A 19905-nucleotide genomic window follows, 5' to 3' on the forward strand; every position below is an offset into this window, starting at 1 on the left:
CGTGGTCGGGGAGCTTAGGTCGTGGTCATGGGATCCTAGTTTGGTTAGTAGCCTGCGGAATTATATCGAGACTGCGGTCATGTTTTCGTGAGACCTTAGTCTGGTGACAAGTAGCGAGTGGTGACCGCGGTTAGGCAGGGGCAGACCACGGTTACAAGGCCGATCAACACAAAATCCACATGATTTCAGATATTTTCGGGAGGAATATTTTGTATCTTGTTTCCTATATTAAAGGATATATTCTAGAGGCTTCTAGGATATATTTCGAGGATGTTTAGGGACTTGAACTTATCTATACTAGATGAGTCTTGTAAAACAATTAACGTTGGGTGAATCACGTGTAATCTTCTTGAGAAATTCTCAAGTCATTCCCTTAGAGGATTTAGGGTTCATAGAGTAAGAGAGTTGTGAGAATTAAGAGGATTGTAAGGCTTTTCTCGGGTTGGGTCTTGTAATGGGGGTTAGGAAACATGAGTGTGATCTTTGTTGTAATCTCATGTTTCAATCTAGTGGATACTCCTGCTTTGTCCGTGGATGTTTTCTTGACCTTGAGGGTTTTACCATGTATATTTGGTGTCGTTTATTTTTCTATTTCTCATTATTCTATTCTCGTTTGGGCATCGTTACAACAAGTGACATCAGAGCACATATTTCAAAGCGGTTGAAGATGTCGGATACGAGATTTGAGGTGGAGAAATTTGATGGGATGAACGACTTCGAATTGTGTCGGATAGAGATGACGGCTTTACTGGTGGAGCAAGGCCTTGAAAGAGTACTAGAAGGAGAGAGTAAGTCGCCCACAATCCTGTCACTGGACGAGAAGATCATGATGGGTCTCACCAACGTCAATATCAAGATAAATGACGAGGATCATGTCTTATTACTGCTGAGCATTCTGTCAGAGTCCTATGATAAATTTGTCATCACTATGCTCTATGGAAGAATAAGTATCATCTTGGAGGACTTCAAGGCGGCTTAAACTCGAAAGAGTTGTTGAAGAAGGTGATAGGTTTCCAAGGGATTGATGGTGAGGGACTTATCGCAAGGGGCAAAACGGACTGTCCAAGGCGAAGTCAAGGTAACAACGAATATAGGAGTGACAGAGCAATGCGATGTAGAAGACGATATTTTCAGAGTTGCAGCGAATGGGGAACAAAGACCTTCACTACAACTGGATCGATCAGGTACACCGTGGGCTCTCAATTGGGGTAACTCTTCCCATATTTGTCATGATAGAGAATTGTTTATGGCTGATCGGTCGACAGAGGGTGGTAGAATTCTTATTACTGGTCAGACATGTGAATTGTCGGGATTGGTAGAGTTAGAATCGAGATGTATGATGGTAGTGAGCAAGGTTGTCAGAATCGTAATTCTATCTAGAATCGGTCGAGGGTCGTGGAATCGTGAATCGTAGAATCAAATCGTGAATCGTAAGATTCTACCTATAATTAAAAAATATATATATATATATATACACCAAATACCATGTCAGAAATAGTAGAAGTAAACATCAAATGATAAATCTTGCTGCTTCCTATATTGTTCGTCAAAATCAGATAGTGTTTAGTCTTCACAAGAGAGCGCTCCCACTATAATAACCTCAAATGAAAATTGATATAGTACCGTGGTCACGAATCCTGTAGACGAAACTGTTTTTCCTCCATAACTTCTTCTTGGTCTGTCACTTCTTGGAATCATATTTGCACCTAAAAAAGTCGAAAAAATTCCAACCTAAATCATCTCAAACAAGACAGCAATAAGGAATCGGCTGGAACTCAATTCGAAACAGTTCCAGAAACTTTTCAAATCCCTATTACTAACAGCTAGGAGACAAGTTTCAAACTTTTCATAAAATAAGAGAACCGATCAACAATACTGATGCACAATGAGAGAGATGAGGAGGGAGAGAGAGGGGCATATGACTTTGGGTTGAAACTAGAATCGTAGAATCGGTCCGATTCTACGATTCTGCAATTCGAATCGTGATTCAGTCACGATTCTACCTTCCCGATTCATGCCATGGAATCAGAATCGGTAGCCACCCCTTGAATCGTAGAATCGTAAGATTCTACGATTCGAATCGCGATTCTAACAACCATGAGTGAGGTAACATTGTTAGATGTTAGGTATGTCCTGGTATAAGGAGAAACTTGATCTCATTACATAGTCTTGATGGCCTTGCTTGTAAGTACAAGATCCAGCATGGAGTCATGAAAGTCTTGGTAGATGCTCTCATATTGATGATATGGGTGCTACTGGAAGGACTATATGTCTTGTAAGATAAAACCGGATCTACGCCAGCAATTGAGTAGACTCCTCAAGAAAAGTACTTGGATGTTCTCGAGCACGAAGGGTGAACCAGTGCAAAGGAGTGCACGATGGTTGGTAAGTCCTCGAAATCTCTCGTGAAGAGATATGTTGTTCTTGATGAAGTTGTCTTGATCAAGTAGTGTGAGGGGCCGTTTGAATTCAGAGTTAAAGTTACTTGGATTTTGATTTTGATTTTGATTGTGGAAAAAGACAAATGAGATGTGATTATAAATTTGACTTGGGAAATGTGTGTTTTTGTTGTGTAGTGTGTTGAGTTAAAGTTAAAGTTAAAATTTTTGAATTGGAAAATGTGTATTTTTGTTGTGTAGTGTGTTGAGTTAAAGTTAAAGTTAAAATTAAAATCAAGTAACCCTCAATCTAAACAGGAAAGACTCGGAGGAAATGAGGTTGAATTGATCGAAGAGGTAAGGACGTATTGTGATCGCGGTCAGGGAGCTTACGCTGTGGTCACGGGATCTTAGTTTGGTCAGTAGCTCGCGGAATTATATCGAGACAGTGGTCAGGTCTCGTGAGACTATGTTCTGGTGAAAAAGTAGCGAGTGGTGACCGCGGTTAGGTATGGGCAGACAATGGTCGCAAGGTCGGCCAACACGAAATCAACATGATTTCGGGATATTTTCTGGAGGAATATTTTGTATCATGTTTCCTATATTAAAGGGGATATATTCTAGGGGATTCTAGGATATTTTTTAGGGATATTCAAGGTCTTGAACTTATATCTACTAAATGAGTTTTGAAAGACAATTAACGTTGAGTGAATTACGTGTAATCTTCTTGCGAAATTCTCGAGATATTCTTTTGGAGGTTCTAGGGTTCATAGAGTAAGACAGTTGTGAGGATTAAGAGGATTATAATGCCCTTTCTCGGATTGGGCCTTGTAACGGAACTGAAAAACACGAGTGTGATCTCTATTGTAATCTCCAGTTTTCAATATGGTGGATACTTATGTTTTGTCCGTTAATGTTTCCCTCGCCTTAGGGTTTTACCACGTATATGTAGTGTCTTTTTATTTTTTGATTTATCGTTATTCTAATCTTATTTGAATATCTTGTTACAACATTCCAGATTTGGAAGACCTTGTCCAGGCGGTAGGGGGCGTCGATGGCTTGCTGCTAGCAGGAACCCCCCACTATTTCCCCCTTCGGCTTGATTCCTTATATATACATATTATAGTTTTTACTTTTTTTTTTAATTTCAAATAATTATTTTATTTTTAAAAAATAATAAATTCATGACAGTTTAAAGCCCACGCTCGTTGAATAAGCTGTCACATCAACAAAAAGAGAGAGGATAAGTAATTTATTTTAAAAGGAGATTGTATCGCTGTTATTTTTTATAAACGGTGTGCGTATTTTATTCTTGAAAAAGTGGAAAAGTGAGACCATAGTTGTTTATTTTACCCCATTTATTTAAAACACTTGCAAGCCGGGTTGAAAAAAAAATTAATGACGCGCCATAATACAGCTCTTTTAAGTTCCCCATGTGTAGATCCGCCCTCTATGGGTTGCTAGGTTCGGTCCTTAATAAATTTCTCACTTCACTAGCAACTGTGGGCAGCGTGTGCAACCAACCACTTGATCTGGGCTTTTCGACTTTCACGACATGATTTTGAAATTGGGCTTCAAATGCCAACATTTTCTATATAAGTCATCAAATGCTCGTGCCGTTTGGTCGTTGCTCTTCGTTGCCGTAGTAAACTATAAAAAAAAAAAGACGTTAGCAATATCCCTTTCCAAGTGATCTTATGAATGAATCTATTTATAATTTCCTTGATCCGTGACTTTCACGACATGATTTTGAAATTGGGCTTCAAATGTCAACATTTTCTATATAAGTTATCAAATGCTCGTGTCATTTGGTCGTTGCTCTTTTTTGTCGTAATAAACTATTAAAAAAAAGACGTCAGCAGTCTCCCTTTCCAAGAGATTTTATGAATGAATCTATTTATCATTTCCTTTTTATTTTTCCCGGCGTGCATCCTTTATTCCAAAAATTTAATAGACTCTCAACTAATTCATTTCGAATCGGATCGATTTACTAAGAATTGTTGAAAATTTTTTTCACTCACAATACTCGTATTCGAAACTTTTCGTTTCGCTGACCCAAAGGTATGCAGGCTTACTATAAATATCTGGCGTCACACAAAGCGATTAATTATGCTAAAGAAATTCTGATGGGTCCAAGAGATTTTGAAGTCGAGATCGGGTGAATCGAGACTTTTGTTTTTGTTTTTTTGGTGGATGGTGAATCGAGACTTTATTTAAGGAATATGCGCCCACATACCCAAAAGCAATGTAAAAACTAAAAAGGATAAAAGAAATATCAGCACGTGCGCCATTTGGTGTCACTCTTGACTCTACTTTGCTTATACTCTGTCACTGCGAAGTGCCTTCTCTCTCTGGAACAGAGCTGTTTGTTTCCTTCCTTCCTGCGATAAGAGCAAGAAAGAGAAGCTCCGGCCGGCGAGATCTCTTCCTCCTTTTCCGCTCCCTTGGTCGTCTTCTTCTTCCTCTCCATCAATGGCGGACGAGCCTTCCCTCACTCGCTGGTCTTTTCTGGTAAACCACATTGCCCAACTCTGTCTCATATAATATCCCTTGAAATGAATTTGCAAAACTCCTCGATCACTGGAGCCTTCTCCGCTCAATCTCTTGCGTTGACTCCGTGATTCGGCTGATTTAAGCTGCAGCGCGGGCGAGATTCAGCCAAAGATGCTCCTGCATGCATGGTCTCTTTTGACTCATTAGTGTTTCTCGATGATCAGTGCCGCTTTGTTTGACTGTATGATTATGAATCTCTTGTTGGTTGATGCGGCGCTCTGTTTGTCGGAAAGTTTTGTCATTTTTTTTTAATCTCAGAATAGCACTAATGTTCCTTCAAAATAGCTGAAATTCATCACTGATACATCGTAATTTTCGCTGATTTTGGCTCAATCCATCCAATTTCGATTCCTTTTTCGCTTCGTGTGAATGACGAAAGATTTTGTTGGATAGTCTGCACGTGTAGTTCCGGTTTCCGTTTCAATTATTAGCTTTGTATGCACTTTGCTTGTTTTTTCGGGGACTCGACTGGCATTTGCTGTCTACAGCGAATAGAGATTCTTTCTTAATTCACGGGTTTCTTCTTTTTGCGTGAGAAAGATTTTGACTGGTTAAAACTAATCTCAGTGTAGCTGTGCTAAAAGTTGTGCACCTTTTTAAGCAGTAGCTCTATATATAGGATTTTAAAATGTTTTATGATACCAAGTTTGGGAGGAAGAAGTTGCCGGAGTCGCAAAATGGGCATACTGATGAACCTGCATCTAATGGGAGCTCCTCTGCGACATCAAACGGAAACGGTCATGTTAAAAACACATCTGATATGGCCATTTATGAGCAGTTCCGGAGCCAGGTATTTTAGTGATCTGATGGTGCTTGTTATTCCATTTTAATCATTCAGGGTTTCAAAATTGATTATGGTGTTGCAGGGAAGTTCGACACAGTCCAATGGGGTTCCGTCTAGCCAGTATATTGAGAAACCGTAAGTATTTTCTGATCTTATACATGCCATAAAAGAAATCACTTGGCTGATCCTTCAACTGATGATAAATATAACTTTTCCACCATTTGGACCATCTGCTTGGCATGTATCTTTAGTCGCTTCTATCTAAAATCACTTGAGCTATGGTATGAAAGTGCCAACATTTAACCCTTCGTACCCTTTGTTTGGATGGAGGGAAATGCAGAGAAAGGAAAGGGAGGGGAGGGGCACTTTGTATAGAGTTTTCAAATTCTCCATACAAGTTCCCCTCCCCTCCCTTTCCTTTCCCTCCATTTCCGTCCAATCCAAACAATAGTCTTATATATGCATGTATCTTTTCTTGTCTGGTCATTTAAATCACATGATGGTACTTTTAGGTGGTACTGTTAAAAAGATTTCATATTTATTGCTTTAAATTTCAGTATGGGTATAGAAGAAATGAGAATGACTTCGGCGCAGTTTATCAAAATTTAAAACATTGATTTCTAATCAAATTTTGAGCCACTCTTGATCGTAAAATTCAGTTTGAATTAAGCAATGGTCACCACTCCCCTTAATCACTGGCTGAGCTTGCCATACTTCACTTTGATCTGATATTTCCTCAAGAATCTTCTTGCTCCAATAACTCATGATTTTGCAGTACATAGTCTGCACTCACATTCCTCTTTACTAGTTTTTTATGCTTACTGAAATAATTTTCTGGCTATTTTTCAGGCCGAAGCCCCTGTTTCCTACTTTTGAATCTGCAGAAATGCTTACATTGGCAGAGAGTCTGAGCAGGTAAAAAGAGTCACTGACATCTCACAGCATGATGTATTACAACGTTGAAGATCAAATTTGTTCCATCTGCAGGGATATTATTCGAGGGAGCCCAGATGTTAAGTGGGATAGCATCAAAGGGCTGGAGAATGCCAAACGCCTTCTCAAAGAGGCAGTTGTCATGCCTATCAAATATCCCAAGTAGGTCTTATCTGGCAATGTGTCATTGTGTATCTGATCTTTTATTCTTCATGCATGATCTTTATTATTTATTTGTTTTTTCTTTCCCTTGAGCCTTTTGGACATTTGGATGAATAATCATTTTTTCAGATATATATGGCTCGATTTACCAAATAAGCAATGCAATGTTTCAACAGATTGATCTTATCTTGATATATAGGTCAAAATTGCAGTTTTTAGTATTTCATAAAAGCTGGTGATGAATTCCTAGGAGCAACTTATCATTTGCATTTTTCCTTGCAGATATTTCACTGGTCTTCTGTCACCATGGAAAGGCATTCTCCTCTTCGGCCCTCCTGGGACAGGGAAGGTCTGAAACTCATATTTTCCTTCTTATTTCTTGTTGGTTACTTTTCATGCTGGTTTTCTTCTTCTTTCATAGGTCGATTCTTCATTTAGCATAAATTAATTAATGCAATGTACAAGAATGCCATGTCCATGTACCCCTGGTTCAACAGGTTTGCTTTGATCTTTCTGATTTAGAAGAGTGAGTGAGAATGAGGAAGGACAGCATATCCTGTGTTTTGAGTTTAGTCTTATGTAATTCTTAAGATAATTTTACTGAGGTATTGTTTCTCTGTAACAGACTATGCTTGCAAAGGCTGTGGCAACTGAATGCAAGACCACGTTCTTTAATATTTCGGCATCATCTATTGTCAGCAAATGGCGTGGTATGTAAGAGTGGAGCGGCATGATGTTTAAGGTTTGAAGTCAGTGAGTCATAATAAGAGTGGCTATAGCCTGTGTTTGTGAGCTTTCAACCAACCGGATTACAGCAGTGTTCTTTTGGCTAATCGGATCTTTTTCTGGCTTTTAAAATGATAATTTGAAAAGACATCGTAAATCATGGCCTACTTAGAAAATTGGATTTATCATGATTGTCTTGGTGAAGCAGTATACGAGTGGCTGGTTTTTATTTTCATCCACTAATTGGGGTAGTCCTTATGATCAGAATTTTTAATAGTGCTACAACTGTCTGATATGATCTTTTGCAATATGACAGGTGATTCAGAGAGGTTGGTAAAAGTGCTATTTGAGCTTGCAAGGCACCATGCTCCATCAACTATATTTCTTGACGAAATTGATGCGATAATTAGCCAACGTGGTGAGGCACGGAGTGAGCATGAAGCCAGTAGGCGTTTGAAAACTGAGCTGCTAATACAGGTAATGTATGTTACACTATTTTGTTACCCATTTATCTCTTTGTTTATGCTGGTGGATTTGTCCATGCATGTTGGTTTGTGTCTTGTGTACAATTAAACTTTGATGCACGTAAATTATTCTAACAACCATTAATGCATTAATTCTGCACAGTTGTCTGAGATTTGGAATATAATAGGCTTTCACTTTTTTATCCATGGGGATATGAACTTATATAGTAATAGAAAAGTGAACATATGAGCAAGTAAATAAGGACTTGCTTTCCGAAGTAAACACAATTTGGTAACTGTCTTAGTTTAAGTAGAGGCACAATGCGCTGGCATAGGTTATAGATTCATTTGCTTCCTTCATCCTCCGTAGTTTCTCATATGGTCTATAGATCATTCTTCTGACTTGCATGAGGGTGACCAATTAATTCTCTTGCCAGCATTCACAGCGTAGTCTCTTATGTAAGTTCAGCAATAGGATAAGTACTTACCAATTACAAGATTACTCTGTCAAAATGGAATATGTCGAGGTTCAAAGTAGTTTGTTTGGGTACAGAATTAGACTATTAGTTGGTTCACCTTGTTGACACACTCCTCGTGCAATTTTATTTCTTCAGTATTTGGTAGAGCATTTTGATACAATCTCCATGTCATGTGGCAATATATATCTTACGATACACAACATGTACTATAAAATGTCTTACCAGGAAAAGTTGATACATATTGGCATTGCAGATGGATGGTCTAACAAAGTCTGATGAACTTGTTTTCGTTTTGGCCGCTACAAATCTACCATGGGAATTGGATGCAGCAATGCTCAGGCGTCTTGAGAAGCGAGTATCCTTCCAACATTGTTGTTCACCCTTACTCTAATTGGTCAGATAATTTATACTGATCTATATATGAAGCTACAAATGGAAGCATATATTCCATAAGCATATTGAAGTATTACAGACATTGCTTAAACAATTGAGTCCTCTCCTGAATTACCGTGGCAATAACCATTTCAATAGTTGGTCCTGATAAGCATCTTGCAAGCACATTCAAATATCATTTGAACCGAAAGTTCTCCTTTGACTATGATAGATCCTTGTGCCTCTTCCAGAACCAGAGGCAAGAAGGGCAATGTTCGGGGAGCTCTTGCCCTCTGTGGCAGGTGAGGATGAGCTTGAACTTCCATATGATTTGTTGGTTGAGAAGACTGAAGGATACTCAGGCTCAGACATACGACTGGTGTGCAAAGAGGCTGCTATGCAGCCTCTTAGAAGGTTGATGACACATCTCGAAAACCGACAAGAAGCGGTGCCTGAGGATGGTATGTTGTCTCTGATACTGTTGTATACCCAATACACTTGATAGAACTGTCACATTCGCAGTTGAGGGTCAATTCGAAATTCGAATGTTTCCATACAATATGATGTTAGTTCTTGCGAGTGGTTTCATCTGAACTGAACGAACGAATCAAAATGACAGAGTTGCCCAAGGTCGGACCGATCAGGCATGAAGATATAGAGGCGGCTTTGAAGAACACAAGGCCCTCTGCTCACCTTCAAGCTCATCGGTATGAAAAGTTCAACTCTGATTACGGCAGTCAGATACTTGGCTGAATGTATGAGCATCATCAGATATAAACGTTTTGGCATATATCTTGTCCTTCCCCTCTTGCCAGATATTAGATTATTTATTTCGGTTGTACCAGTAATTCCTTTTTTCAATTTTTATGGCTCTTTTACTAGCTATTCTTTGCATTTTGTAACATTAGAAAAATGCAAAATTAGGACTTCTCTTCTGAATCGATGATTGAAATCCATTTCCTCTGATTCTGTTTTTCCGAACTAGGTTCAACTGGGACAGAATATTGTACTTATAAAAGCCGAGTTTCACCTAAAAAAATTGGTTGGCTAGTATTCTGTTGCAGCTTGCTTTCTTGTTCATCTGCGGTTTTGTGGTTCTTCTGCCTTGTGGTTTTCAGTATTTAGCCAAGAACCAGATCGAACTGGGCTCGAATCATCATTTTGCTTTGTTTGAAGAACTAGAGAATCAAATCTGTCATTGGAAAACTTAATTTACAAGAACTGTAGACGATCCCATTGTAACCTTAAACCAGCTCGGTTGTAAATGCTCTCATTGCACGACCCCTAACAGATCGTACCCCAGTGCTGCTGTAACTGTATCAATTTACCTGACAGTCTTGAATCGCTTCGAGTCCCTACGGTATCACACTGACTTACATTAATGAAGACAGAATCGTATCTTCCGAGGGCAAAAATCAATTTTTAGGTAGTGTGCCAGCAATAGCTCTTCTGCAGAACAAATGTAGTCACAAAGGTAATTTTCTAACGAAGCCTTCTGCACGGATCGTATTTCCTAACAGAAGTTGCTAATGAACTCTCTCCAACGTCTCTAGACACGTCGAAGTCGGGGTCTTCAGAGGTGTCTAATACGTCGGGCAGATCTGAATCAATCCACGAAGACCATCGAAGACCAATCCCCGTCGCTGTCTGATTCACATGAAAGCTTATCCTCCTGCATGCAATTGACCTTCTCCATCAAGGATGACAGTATCTGATGATTCAAATACCTCGTAATCCCTGAAATTTGAGTATACATGAAAAAATAGCATTCGAGAAGCTATGGATCATGCCAACTCTTTTCGACTGCAACAGTATCGACAGACATACCTGTACGTGAAAATGGCATGCAGAAGCTGCGCCGATGCAAGGAATGCAAAGAGCAATCTGAAAAAGGTTAGGATCTTTGCTTGCTCCTCAATATTGAGCGTCGTGAATCGGAGCACCAGGACTTCGATGAAGAATGTAATGCAAAGCCCTGTTGAAAAACCATCCTCATCGATATACAACTCTGACACAGTAAAAAGAAAAAGGAACTTTCCTTGGATATGGCCAACTAATATACTCACCGATATATAGCCACGGCCTCACATTGTATGTCTGCTTCGTACTTGTGAACATGGAGATGATGAAAATCGATAGAGCACATGAAGAAAGCCTTTATCAAGTGCGACTCGAGCAACATGGCATTGTGTAGAGCAAATAGCTTGTCCAGGGCCACAAACATTGTCGCTTGTTTCGACTCAAAAGCTTCCTGTCAACAATGACAAACAGAATTTCTGCTGTGAAGACCCATAAAACAGCACTGCCCGAACAAATGCTTCATCCAATTCAAGTAAAGAAGACTGGAAAGGGGAATAATACTAACCTGAGCTGCCGAGATAGACTTTGAGTTTTCCACGAGAGGATCAAGGACCTGATGAAGCTGATTTTTCCACTAGAGAAGCTCCTGCTGTTGGCTACTACTGTACTCGGCCAACCTTTCTAATGTACTCCTGCATTGCAAAAGTTCGATGTTACAATCATTTGTATCATTGCAACCCCTCGGTGTTTATTCTTCGAATGTATTTATTTTACCTGCTCTCTGTAAGTGCTTCAGATTGAAATTCGGTGAGGAACTGGAGACCGTCGAGTGCAGTGGACTGCCCATCCAAGAGTTGTCTTTGCTTCTCCAAGGAAGCCCCTGCCATGTTTCCTATGTCGTCAGCTTTCCCTTGCAAAGTCTCCGTCTTCGAGAACAAGTTGTCTCGGACATTGGCGATCTCCTTTTCTATGTCGTTAGCCTCGATCCTTAAATTTTCTATTTCCTGGCCCAGTCTGCTATAAGAATCACGAATCTCTATCATGCCCTTCTCCAGTTGCTCCTTCATTCTGGACTAACCTTCTTGCAACTCTGACTGAGAAGCTGCAATGCTTCAAGATTGCTCGTAAGCTGCTTCAGTATGATTGCAGACAGTTGCTACATGCTCCTCGACGTTTTTGGATTCTTGAGATAATTGCTGTGTCCGGAGATCAATAGAAGCCAATGCATCGCGCGACTCCTTTGAGCTTCGAGAAACAGAATCCAACCTCTCTATTATGCTGTCTAGTTTGTCCTCTGCATATTCGGCCGAGCTTTTCAGTTCTTTCACCAGTCTCTCCTTTTTCTGCTTAAACGCTTGTGCCCTGAAAAACAAATTTTGCGTTACCACCGAGAGAACTAATCGAGTGTATTATTCAGTTCCATGGGAGAGTTACTCAACTGTAACTGGTGACAGATGGAGTTGGTTTGAACGTAAAACTTGAGAAACACCGTGCCCTCAGTGGGGTCCAACTTCTTCCGGCAATCGGCCGTGGACGACCTTTCATCGCAGTGGGGGAAAGGGGACCTTCCAGAGTCCCGCTGAAAGCAATCACTGAGATGCCAAGTAAATCGAGACCTCTTCTCCGCCACCGCTAGAATTTCTGCGCACCCAGCGAAAAGATTGCGGTAGTCGTTTTGCCAGCAGGAATTGGAGCCCATGAGTTTCCTTTGAGCATTCTCCATCAGCTTTTCCACATTCGGGATGCTGAGTTCCTCCATCAAGAACTTCGCAACCATACTATTAGCGTTTGAACTGTCTACTGCTCCATTCTGACTATCACCTGAAGGAGTCTCTCCGGTGGAAGACCCGAACCCACTCCACCCCTTAGGAGGAAGCAATACGAGGATCATCAGAAGAAACACTTGAACATCGTATTGCTAGAGACGGTCGTGATGTTCAAGTGTTAGCATGAGGCACACGCTGGATCACGAGTGTTTAAGGGCACGTCCCACTTGGGCTTATACGAATTTAAGCCCATTTGCAATCCAAAAACTTAAGCTGATTAGTTGTTGGACCCACACCTCATATAACCTTATGGTCATATAATCTTATGGTTTCTTTTACAATTTTTCTGTGAGGACAACATATCTCAACATGTATTCAAGCAAAAGAAAAGAAGAGTTGTATCGTTTGGAATTTGTAACGACGAAGTTGTTCTGTCTTGGGACACTCGCCCAACGGGTGGGGCCCGGGATACTCATTGACGGCCACCATCGCCCTGAGGAAGTCATCGACCATCATGGAAATCGCCATAGACTCGGTGGGGACCAAACTCCTCCTAAATTGAGATCGCAATTTATCTTGATTTAGAAGGGTTAGTATCTTGCTGATGACACCAATCCCCAATCGAGATCGCCAACACCATCCAGAGCAGTGGCCTCACATGCCTTTCCGACGGCCATCACCACCCCGATCGGATTTTCAATAACCACTAAGATCTGATCACAGCAACCTTAATTGTCCGGGGAAGCATATGACTCAAGAGTTAACAATATGACGAGTACTAGTCTTAAAGGGCAGGCGTTGAATCTACCACGTGAGGGGCTCAGGCGTCTTGAGAAACAGAGGATCCATGGCAATATTAGCCATTTCAATCTCCTCTGGCCTCTATTCAATATGGCAATGCTCTTCCTGATAAGCATATCGGGGAAGCACATCCGAGATCCACTGAGGAAAAATTTTGCCTTTGAGTGACTATGACAGATCGTGGTCCGCCTCTTCCAGAACCAGGAGCTCTTGCCCTCTGTGGCTAGTGAAGATGAGCTTGAACTTCCATACTTTTTGTTGGTCGAGAAGACCGAAGGATACTCAGGCTTGGACATAAGAATACTGCGCCAGGAGGCTGCTGCATATGCAGGACTTCAAAATGACAGAGTTGCCAGAGGCCGGACCCATCAGGCACAAAGATGTAGAGGCCCTCTGCTTACCCTCACGTTCATCGCTACAAAAAGCTCAACTCTGCTTATGGCAGTCAGATACATGGCTGAACGTCCAAGCATCGGAAGGCGTTTACGTTTGTGCTATGTATCTTATCTTTCTTCCCTATGTGTGAGAAATTTACAGTTATTATTAAAAAATAATTTTTTTATTGCCTATTAATCCTCGTAGTCTCAACGTATCAAATGTGAATACACATACCATACTATTCTTTGCTATTGAGAGATATCAAATGTGAATACACATGCCATACTATTCTTTGCTATTGCGAGAGTAACGTATCTCGGACACCATAGGATTCTCGGTTTGATTCTTATCCCCGGAATTTCCTATGCCTATTCATACCTTCCTGAGTTCTTATGTTTCCAGGCTCACGGAACGTCCATTGCAGAAACAAGAACCAAAATACATATGTATCTGTTCGACTGTTTTCACTGAAGGCGGGGTTGATCGAGAAGACAAATATGATCAATAGAAAAAAGGTAGCACCGGCATAAAAAAGGAGGCGGATGAACTCGGAAAAAGGATTTATTACGTTGTGGAACGTACAGAAGAAGATAACTGGTTAAAGCGAGAGGACCAAATCAAAGCCCCGGAAACCTCTCTGGCTCTCTGTAACTCCACCCTCCTCTGCAATTTCCCCCGTCTTTTTACCTTATCTCCATGACAAGAGCAAGATTGGAATGGGACCAAATCAACAGTTTCAATTGTTTTACGAGCTAGAGAGTCGAATCATCATTGTAAAACTTAACCTATGATAACCGCAAATGATCTCATTGTAAATTCTGCTAGCTAAGTTGTAGAACTTTGGTAGCTGTCCACACTGGACAGGATTAAGAAGTGGAAAACAGATATTAATACCACCAGTTTGCTATGTAATGAAGCAGAAGAGAGCAGAAACCATCGGTTCTTCAGTTGCTCCTTTTTGAAAGAAGTCTGGAACTCTGTTCAATTGCTTATTGCGAAGTGTAGACAATGCAGTGATTGGAACTCTGTCGCGTAACAGCTTTAAGTTCTGCTGTTTGATGCACTTATCAGATACACAGGTAATATATGCGAACACACGATATACCATCGATTTCCCGACCCAAATTCTTAACACATGATACCCTCGCTTTTATATATCTTACCTTTCAGTTACCATAACCGACTTTTCTGCCAGTACAACTGTGCCCATTGCATTCTTGAATTGCTTCTCCCCCCGATTGTATTGTACTAAATTCTATCAACGAACATAGAATCACTTCTTCTATGGGCAAATATCAATTTTGTTGAAGGGAAAGAGAACAAAAGTGAATCAGTCCTAGCTTAGTACTATGTTATTAGTGTGCCAACAGAAGTACAGCATTACCCATGGAGCCGTTTGCGCAAATTGTACTCCTTTCTAACATAAGTTGTTAATGAGCTCTCTCCAACATCTGTAGACACTTCGTAGTTGGGGTCTTCAGAGCTTTCTACTTCGTCGGGCAGCTCCGAGTCGATCCATGAAGACCAATCCACATCGCTGTCGGTTTCCCATGAAAGCTTATCCTCACTCTGCATATAATTGACCTTCTCCATCAAGTTTAACAGTATCTGATGATTCAATACCTCATAATCCCTGAAATATGAGTGTGCATGACAAATAACAGTCAGGAATCTTGAGATCATGTTAACTTTTTTCAACCAGAATACTTAATTCCATTGGACCGATTGACATCAACATACCTGTGCGTGAAAATGGCATGTAGAAGCTGGGCTGCTGCAAGGAATGCGAAGAGGTATCTGAAAAAGGTCAGGATCTTCGCTTGCTGTTCAATATCTAGCCTTGTGAATCGGAGCACCAGGACTTCGATGAAGAAAGTAATGCAAAGCCCTGTTGAATAAAACCATCCTCAGCGATATACGACTCCGACAAAAAGATTTTAGGCTGCAACTAATATACTCACCAATATATAGCCACGGCCTCACATTGTATGTCTGCTTCGTACTTGTGAACATGTAGATGATGAAAATCGATAAAGAATACATGAAGAAGGCCTTTATCAAGCGCGACTCGAGCAACATGGCATTATGCAGAGCAAATAACTTGTCCAGGGCCGCAAACATTGTTGCTTGCTTTGATTCAAAATCTACCTGTCAACAACGATAAATATAACTTTTTCCGTGAAGGACTATACAACAGCACTACCAAACGAACGCTTCATCCGATTCAAGTACAAAAGAACGTAAAGGGGAATAACACTGACCTGAGCTGCCAAGATAGAATTTGATTTTTCCACGAGACGATCATGGACCTGATGAATCTCATTTTGCCCCTTGAGAAGCTGCTGCTGTTGGCTACTGCTGTATTCGGTCAACCTCTGCAAAGTACTCCTGTATTACAAAAGTTCGACATCACTTTCGTTCGCTTAATTATCACAATCCCCTCACGTTTATATTCTTCGAATGTATTTTATTATTTTACCTGCTCTCTGCAAGTGCTTTAGATTGAAATTCAGTGAGGAACTGGAGACCCTCGAGTGCATTGGACTGCCCTTCTAAGAGTTGTCTTTGCTTCTCCAAGGAAGCCCCTGCCATGTTTCCGATGTCGTCAGCTTTCCCTTGCAAAGTATCCATCTTCGAGAACATGTTGTCTCGGAGCTTGGCTATCTCGTTTTCTATGTCGAGAGCCTCGATCCTTAAATTTTCTATGCCCCGGCCCAGTCTGCTGTAAGAATCACTAATCTTTGTCATTTCCTCTTCCAGTTGCTCATTCATTCTGGACTGGCCTTCTTGCAACTCTGACTGAGTAGCTGCGATGCCTTGAGATTGCTCGTAAAGTGCTTGAGCATGATTCCAGATAGTTGCTACATGCTCCTCGACGTTTTTGGATGCTTTAGATAGTTGCAAAGTCCGGAGATCAATAGAAGCCAATGAGTCCTGTAACTCCTTTGAGCTCCGAGAAAGAGAATCCGACCTCTCTAGTATGCCATCTAGTTTGCCCTCTGCATACTCGGCCGAGGTTTTCAGGTCATTGACCAGTCTCTCCGTCTCCTGCTTAAACGCATTTGCCCTGAAAAACAAATTTCGTGTTACGACCGGGAAAACTAATCGAGAGGATTATTGGGAAGGGCGAAGTAGAATTACTCAACTGCAACTGGTGACAGATGGAGTTAGTTTCAAGGTAAAACTCGAGAAACACCATGCCCTCGGATTGGTCCAACTTCTTCCGGCAATCAGTGGTGGACGACCTTTCATCACAGTGGGGAAAAGGGGACCTTCCGGAGTCCCTCTGAAAACAATCACTGAGATGCCAAGCGAATCGAGACCGCTTCTCCTCCGCAGCCAAGATTTTCGAGCACCCATCGAAAAGATTGCGGTAAGCGTTTTGCCAGCAAGAATTCGGAGTCATTAGTTTCCTCTGAGCATTCTCCATCATCTCGGCCACCTTGGGGTTGTTGAGGCCCTGCTCCATGGAGAACACCGCAACCATACCATTGGTGTCCGGACTGTCACCTGAAGGAGTTCCTCTGTCGGAGGACCCGAACCAACCCCATGCCTCGCTATTGAGAGGAAGCAACGTGAGGATCATAATGAATACTTGAACACCACGACCGTAGCCCATGATCTTTTCTGGCAACCGATCAGGGCTATACAGAGAGCTCTCCTCCCTCCCTCCCTCCCTCAGTTCTCTCTATTGATGAAAACGAAGGATCAGAAATCTATCTGGAAATCCAGTACTCAAATTCGATACACTTATTGCATACAATGAATGATTAATGAAAGGACATGAATTTGCCGCAAGCCATTCCATAATAAGTTGATATGTTTGCACTACATGATGTATATTAATATTATATATATATATATTTAGAGTTTCCAAATAAACTTGAAGTGCAAGCAATATAAGAAACAAAGGAAAACGATATATTGATTACAAAAAAAAAAAGGAAAACAATATATATATATATCTGTACTCTATAAATATTAGAAAGCAACTCATTGTCTTTAAATTAGAAACGAAATTACATGCGTCCAACAGGTATGTCCAACAATATATTATAATTTGTAACTATATGGAATTTCCATAAAAGACAACAATATATTTCACAGAAAATAATATGTAACTGTACAGATATGTTGACGCCCTTCCCCCCCAAACCTCACCCCCACACCTCCCCCCCCCCCCACACCACAACCCCCCCCCCCCCCCCCCCCCCCCCCAAAAAAAAAAAAAAAAGAGTACAGATACAATGGAAGATTAGAAAAACGAGAAGACGACTGGATTTTTGTTTTAATATGGTAAAGAAATCCAGAAGCAAGAAGAAAGTGTTAAAAGAAGCCGTTACGGCTACGCTTCACGATCTGATTTTATTTACTTTACAGTTACAAATATTTATTGCCTATTTTGTAGTCTCGACTCCGTCGAATCAAGAATGTCAATACAAGGATTCTTGTGTTCGATTCTCATTCCCCCAGGATTTCTGACACCCGCCTCCTTCATATCTTAATTTCTAGACAAATAGAAATACAATTCAAGTGTATAAAACTAAGAAACGAACTATATATCCGCGTGTTTCTCATATGGTCGATCGGTTGAGGAAAACAAGATCCGAATAATAAAGATAGACTGCAGAAAAACTCATGGTCGACAAAGAGGAGGGACTTGGAAAAGGAACTTACGTACCAACGTTACGTCGAACCCGTTGGCCAGACACAAAAAAGGCACGGGAAAGGAACGGATGGGGAGAAGAAAAGTAGTTAAATGAGAGGGAGAGATGGATGGAGCGCTCTTACATATGTGTTTGTATATATTTTTGTGTTGAATGATGAGTGTCTGAAGAGGGTTGTTGTTTGAGGAAACGAAACGATCAATTCTTATATACACAACATAAATATGTGTGTGTATGCGCGCGTATGTTTTTGTTAGGGGTGATCGGTTCCGGATATCTTGTATTTTTCATAATACCCGGATCCTACCCTATAAGGGACATGTTCCAAGATTTTGGAACCGGACCCTACCCTGTTGAATCATAGAACCGGAACCTACCCGGAACCTGTATTATACCACAGGTTCCGGGTACCCTGTTGAAACCTGTAAATTTTTTCTTCTCGCTAAATAAAATCGAAAATATCACATACATAATCAGTAATTACGCCAAATAGAATATCAACAAAATTTAGATTAATCCACAACAATGAAATAATAATATGTCTCATCAATCCATCGACAAAATTGAACATTCATAATATGATCTCATAAAACAAAGTGCCTATGTTCTAATTCATTAGAGAAAATAGTAACTTTACTCTTTCCTCTTTTTTTTTTAATAAATAACCGGTTCCGGGTACCCTGTCGGCAGGAACCGGAACCGGAACCGATTTTCACAGGTTCCTAATTTTAATACCCGAAACCTACCCTATTTTCAATACGAGCTACCCGGACCCTATCCGTTAGGGTAGGTTCCAACCAGTTCCGGGTATACCCGGTACCCATGCACACCCCTAGTTTTTGTGTATGTACATGAAGCAAATTAATGAAGAGGTGTATCGTTTGGAATTAAATTAAATGCACTTTGCCCCCTAACCTACAAAGGAAGTTTGAATTTGCCCCATAGCCTTCAAATTTTTGCAGAGTACCCCCAACCTTGTTGGAAAATAAGCAAGGTACCCCTTCAATCAAATTCCGACCAAAACTTTGGCCAAAAAAGGAAAGAAAGTGATTTGTTTTTGGCCGGCTGGTCAGACTAATTTTGAACAATATAACCTTGAATGTGACATTAATATTTCAATTTAACTTTTGAAAATTATAAGTTTGTAAATCAAATAATTACAAGTTATAACTTCATAAATAAAACAATTGTAAGAATAAATTAATTGTAATTATAATTAATAAATAATAGTAAATAAAATAATCATAGAAATAATAAGTGTAAATTTTAAAAAATTTAAAAAATAATTGGGAATTTATAAATATTTTGATATTAAATAATTTTAAAAATAATTATAGCAAAATAATTTAAGAAATAATTGTAAATAAAATAATCTTTCGTAATTATGAAAATTAAAAACTAGTTATTAATTTACAACTAATAAAATAATCGTAAAATAAAAAATATTTATTTATTTAACAATAAATATTTAATAATAAATACTACTTATTTATTTAACAATAAATATTTGCTAAAAAGTAAATAGTTTTAAATAAGTCTCTTGTAATATAAATATTTTTTAATAAATATTTAGCAAAATAAATAATCTTATATAAATACTTATTGTATAATAAATACCATTTATTGTAAATAAAAAATATAA

General features: G+C 39.9%; 2 protein-coding genes and 1 pseudogene across 5 annotated transcripts; 1 reads left to right on the forward strand and 2 right to left on the reverse strand.

Annotated features, from left to right (window-relative positions):
* Positions 1-4697: 4697 nt before the first annotated feature.
* LOC116215708 (katanin p60 ATPase-containing subunit A-like 2) lies at positions 4698-9904 on the forward strand. 3 transcript variants are annotated; one of them, XM_031551533.1, is made up of 11 exons: positions 4698-4889; positions 5551-5721; positions 5798-5850; positions 6565-6630; positions 6703-6810; positions 7093-7159; positions 7436-7520; positions 7853-8013; positions 8733-8834; positions 9084-9312; positions 9471-9904. In XM_031551533.1, exons 1-11 carry the CDS (start codon positions 4851-4853, stop codon positions 9602-9604), a joined length of 1215 nt encoding a protein of 404 aa, XP_031407393.1. In that variant the 5' UTR covers positions 4698-4850; the 3' UTR covers positions 9605-9904. The 3 variants fall into 3 exon arrangements, with proteins under 3 accessions (XP_031407393.1, XP_031407394.1, XP_031407395.1); XM_031551534.1 differs by having other exon boundaries at positions 4699-4889; positions 5578-5721; XM_031551535.1 differs by having other exon boundaries at positions 4701-4889; positions 5536-5721.
* Positions 9905-10027: 123 nt separating this feature from the next.
* Positions 10028-12483, reverse strand: LOC116215710 (annotated as a pseudogene).
* A 1560-nt stretch (positions 12484-14043) lies between these two features.
* On the reverse strand, positions 14044-17379 carry LOC116213200 (protein GAMETE EXPRESSED 1). Of its 2 annotated transcripts, none has more exons than XM_031548048.1 (6): positions 16743-17379; positions 16076-16663; positions 15858-15984; positions 15558-15744; positions 15337-15457; positions 14044-15229 (listed from the first exon to the last, which is right to left on the reverse strand). In XM_031548048.1, exons 1-6 carry the CDS (start codon positions 17213-17215, stop codon positions 14977-14979), a joined length of 1749 nt encoding a protein of 582 aa, XP_031403908.1. In that variant the 5' UTR covers positions 17216-17379; the 3' UTR covers positions 14044-14976. The 2 variants fall into 2 exon arrangements, with proteins under 2 accessions (XP_031403908.1, XP_031403907.1); XM_031548047.1 differs by having other exon boundaries at positions 14048-15229; positions 15337-15484; positions 16743-17375.
* Positions 17380-19905: the final 2526 nt, after the last annotated feature.

Source organism: Punica granatum, chromosome 7, assembly GCF_007655135.1.
Source record: "Punica granatum isolate Tunisia-2019 chromosome 7, ASM765513v2, whole genome shotgun sequence".
Classification (NCBI taxonomy): domain Eukaryota; kingdom Viridiplantae; phylum Streptophyta; class Magnoliopsida; order Myrtales; family Lythraceae; genus Punica; species Punica granatum.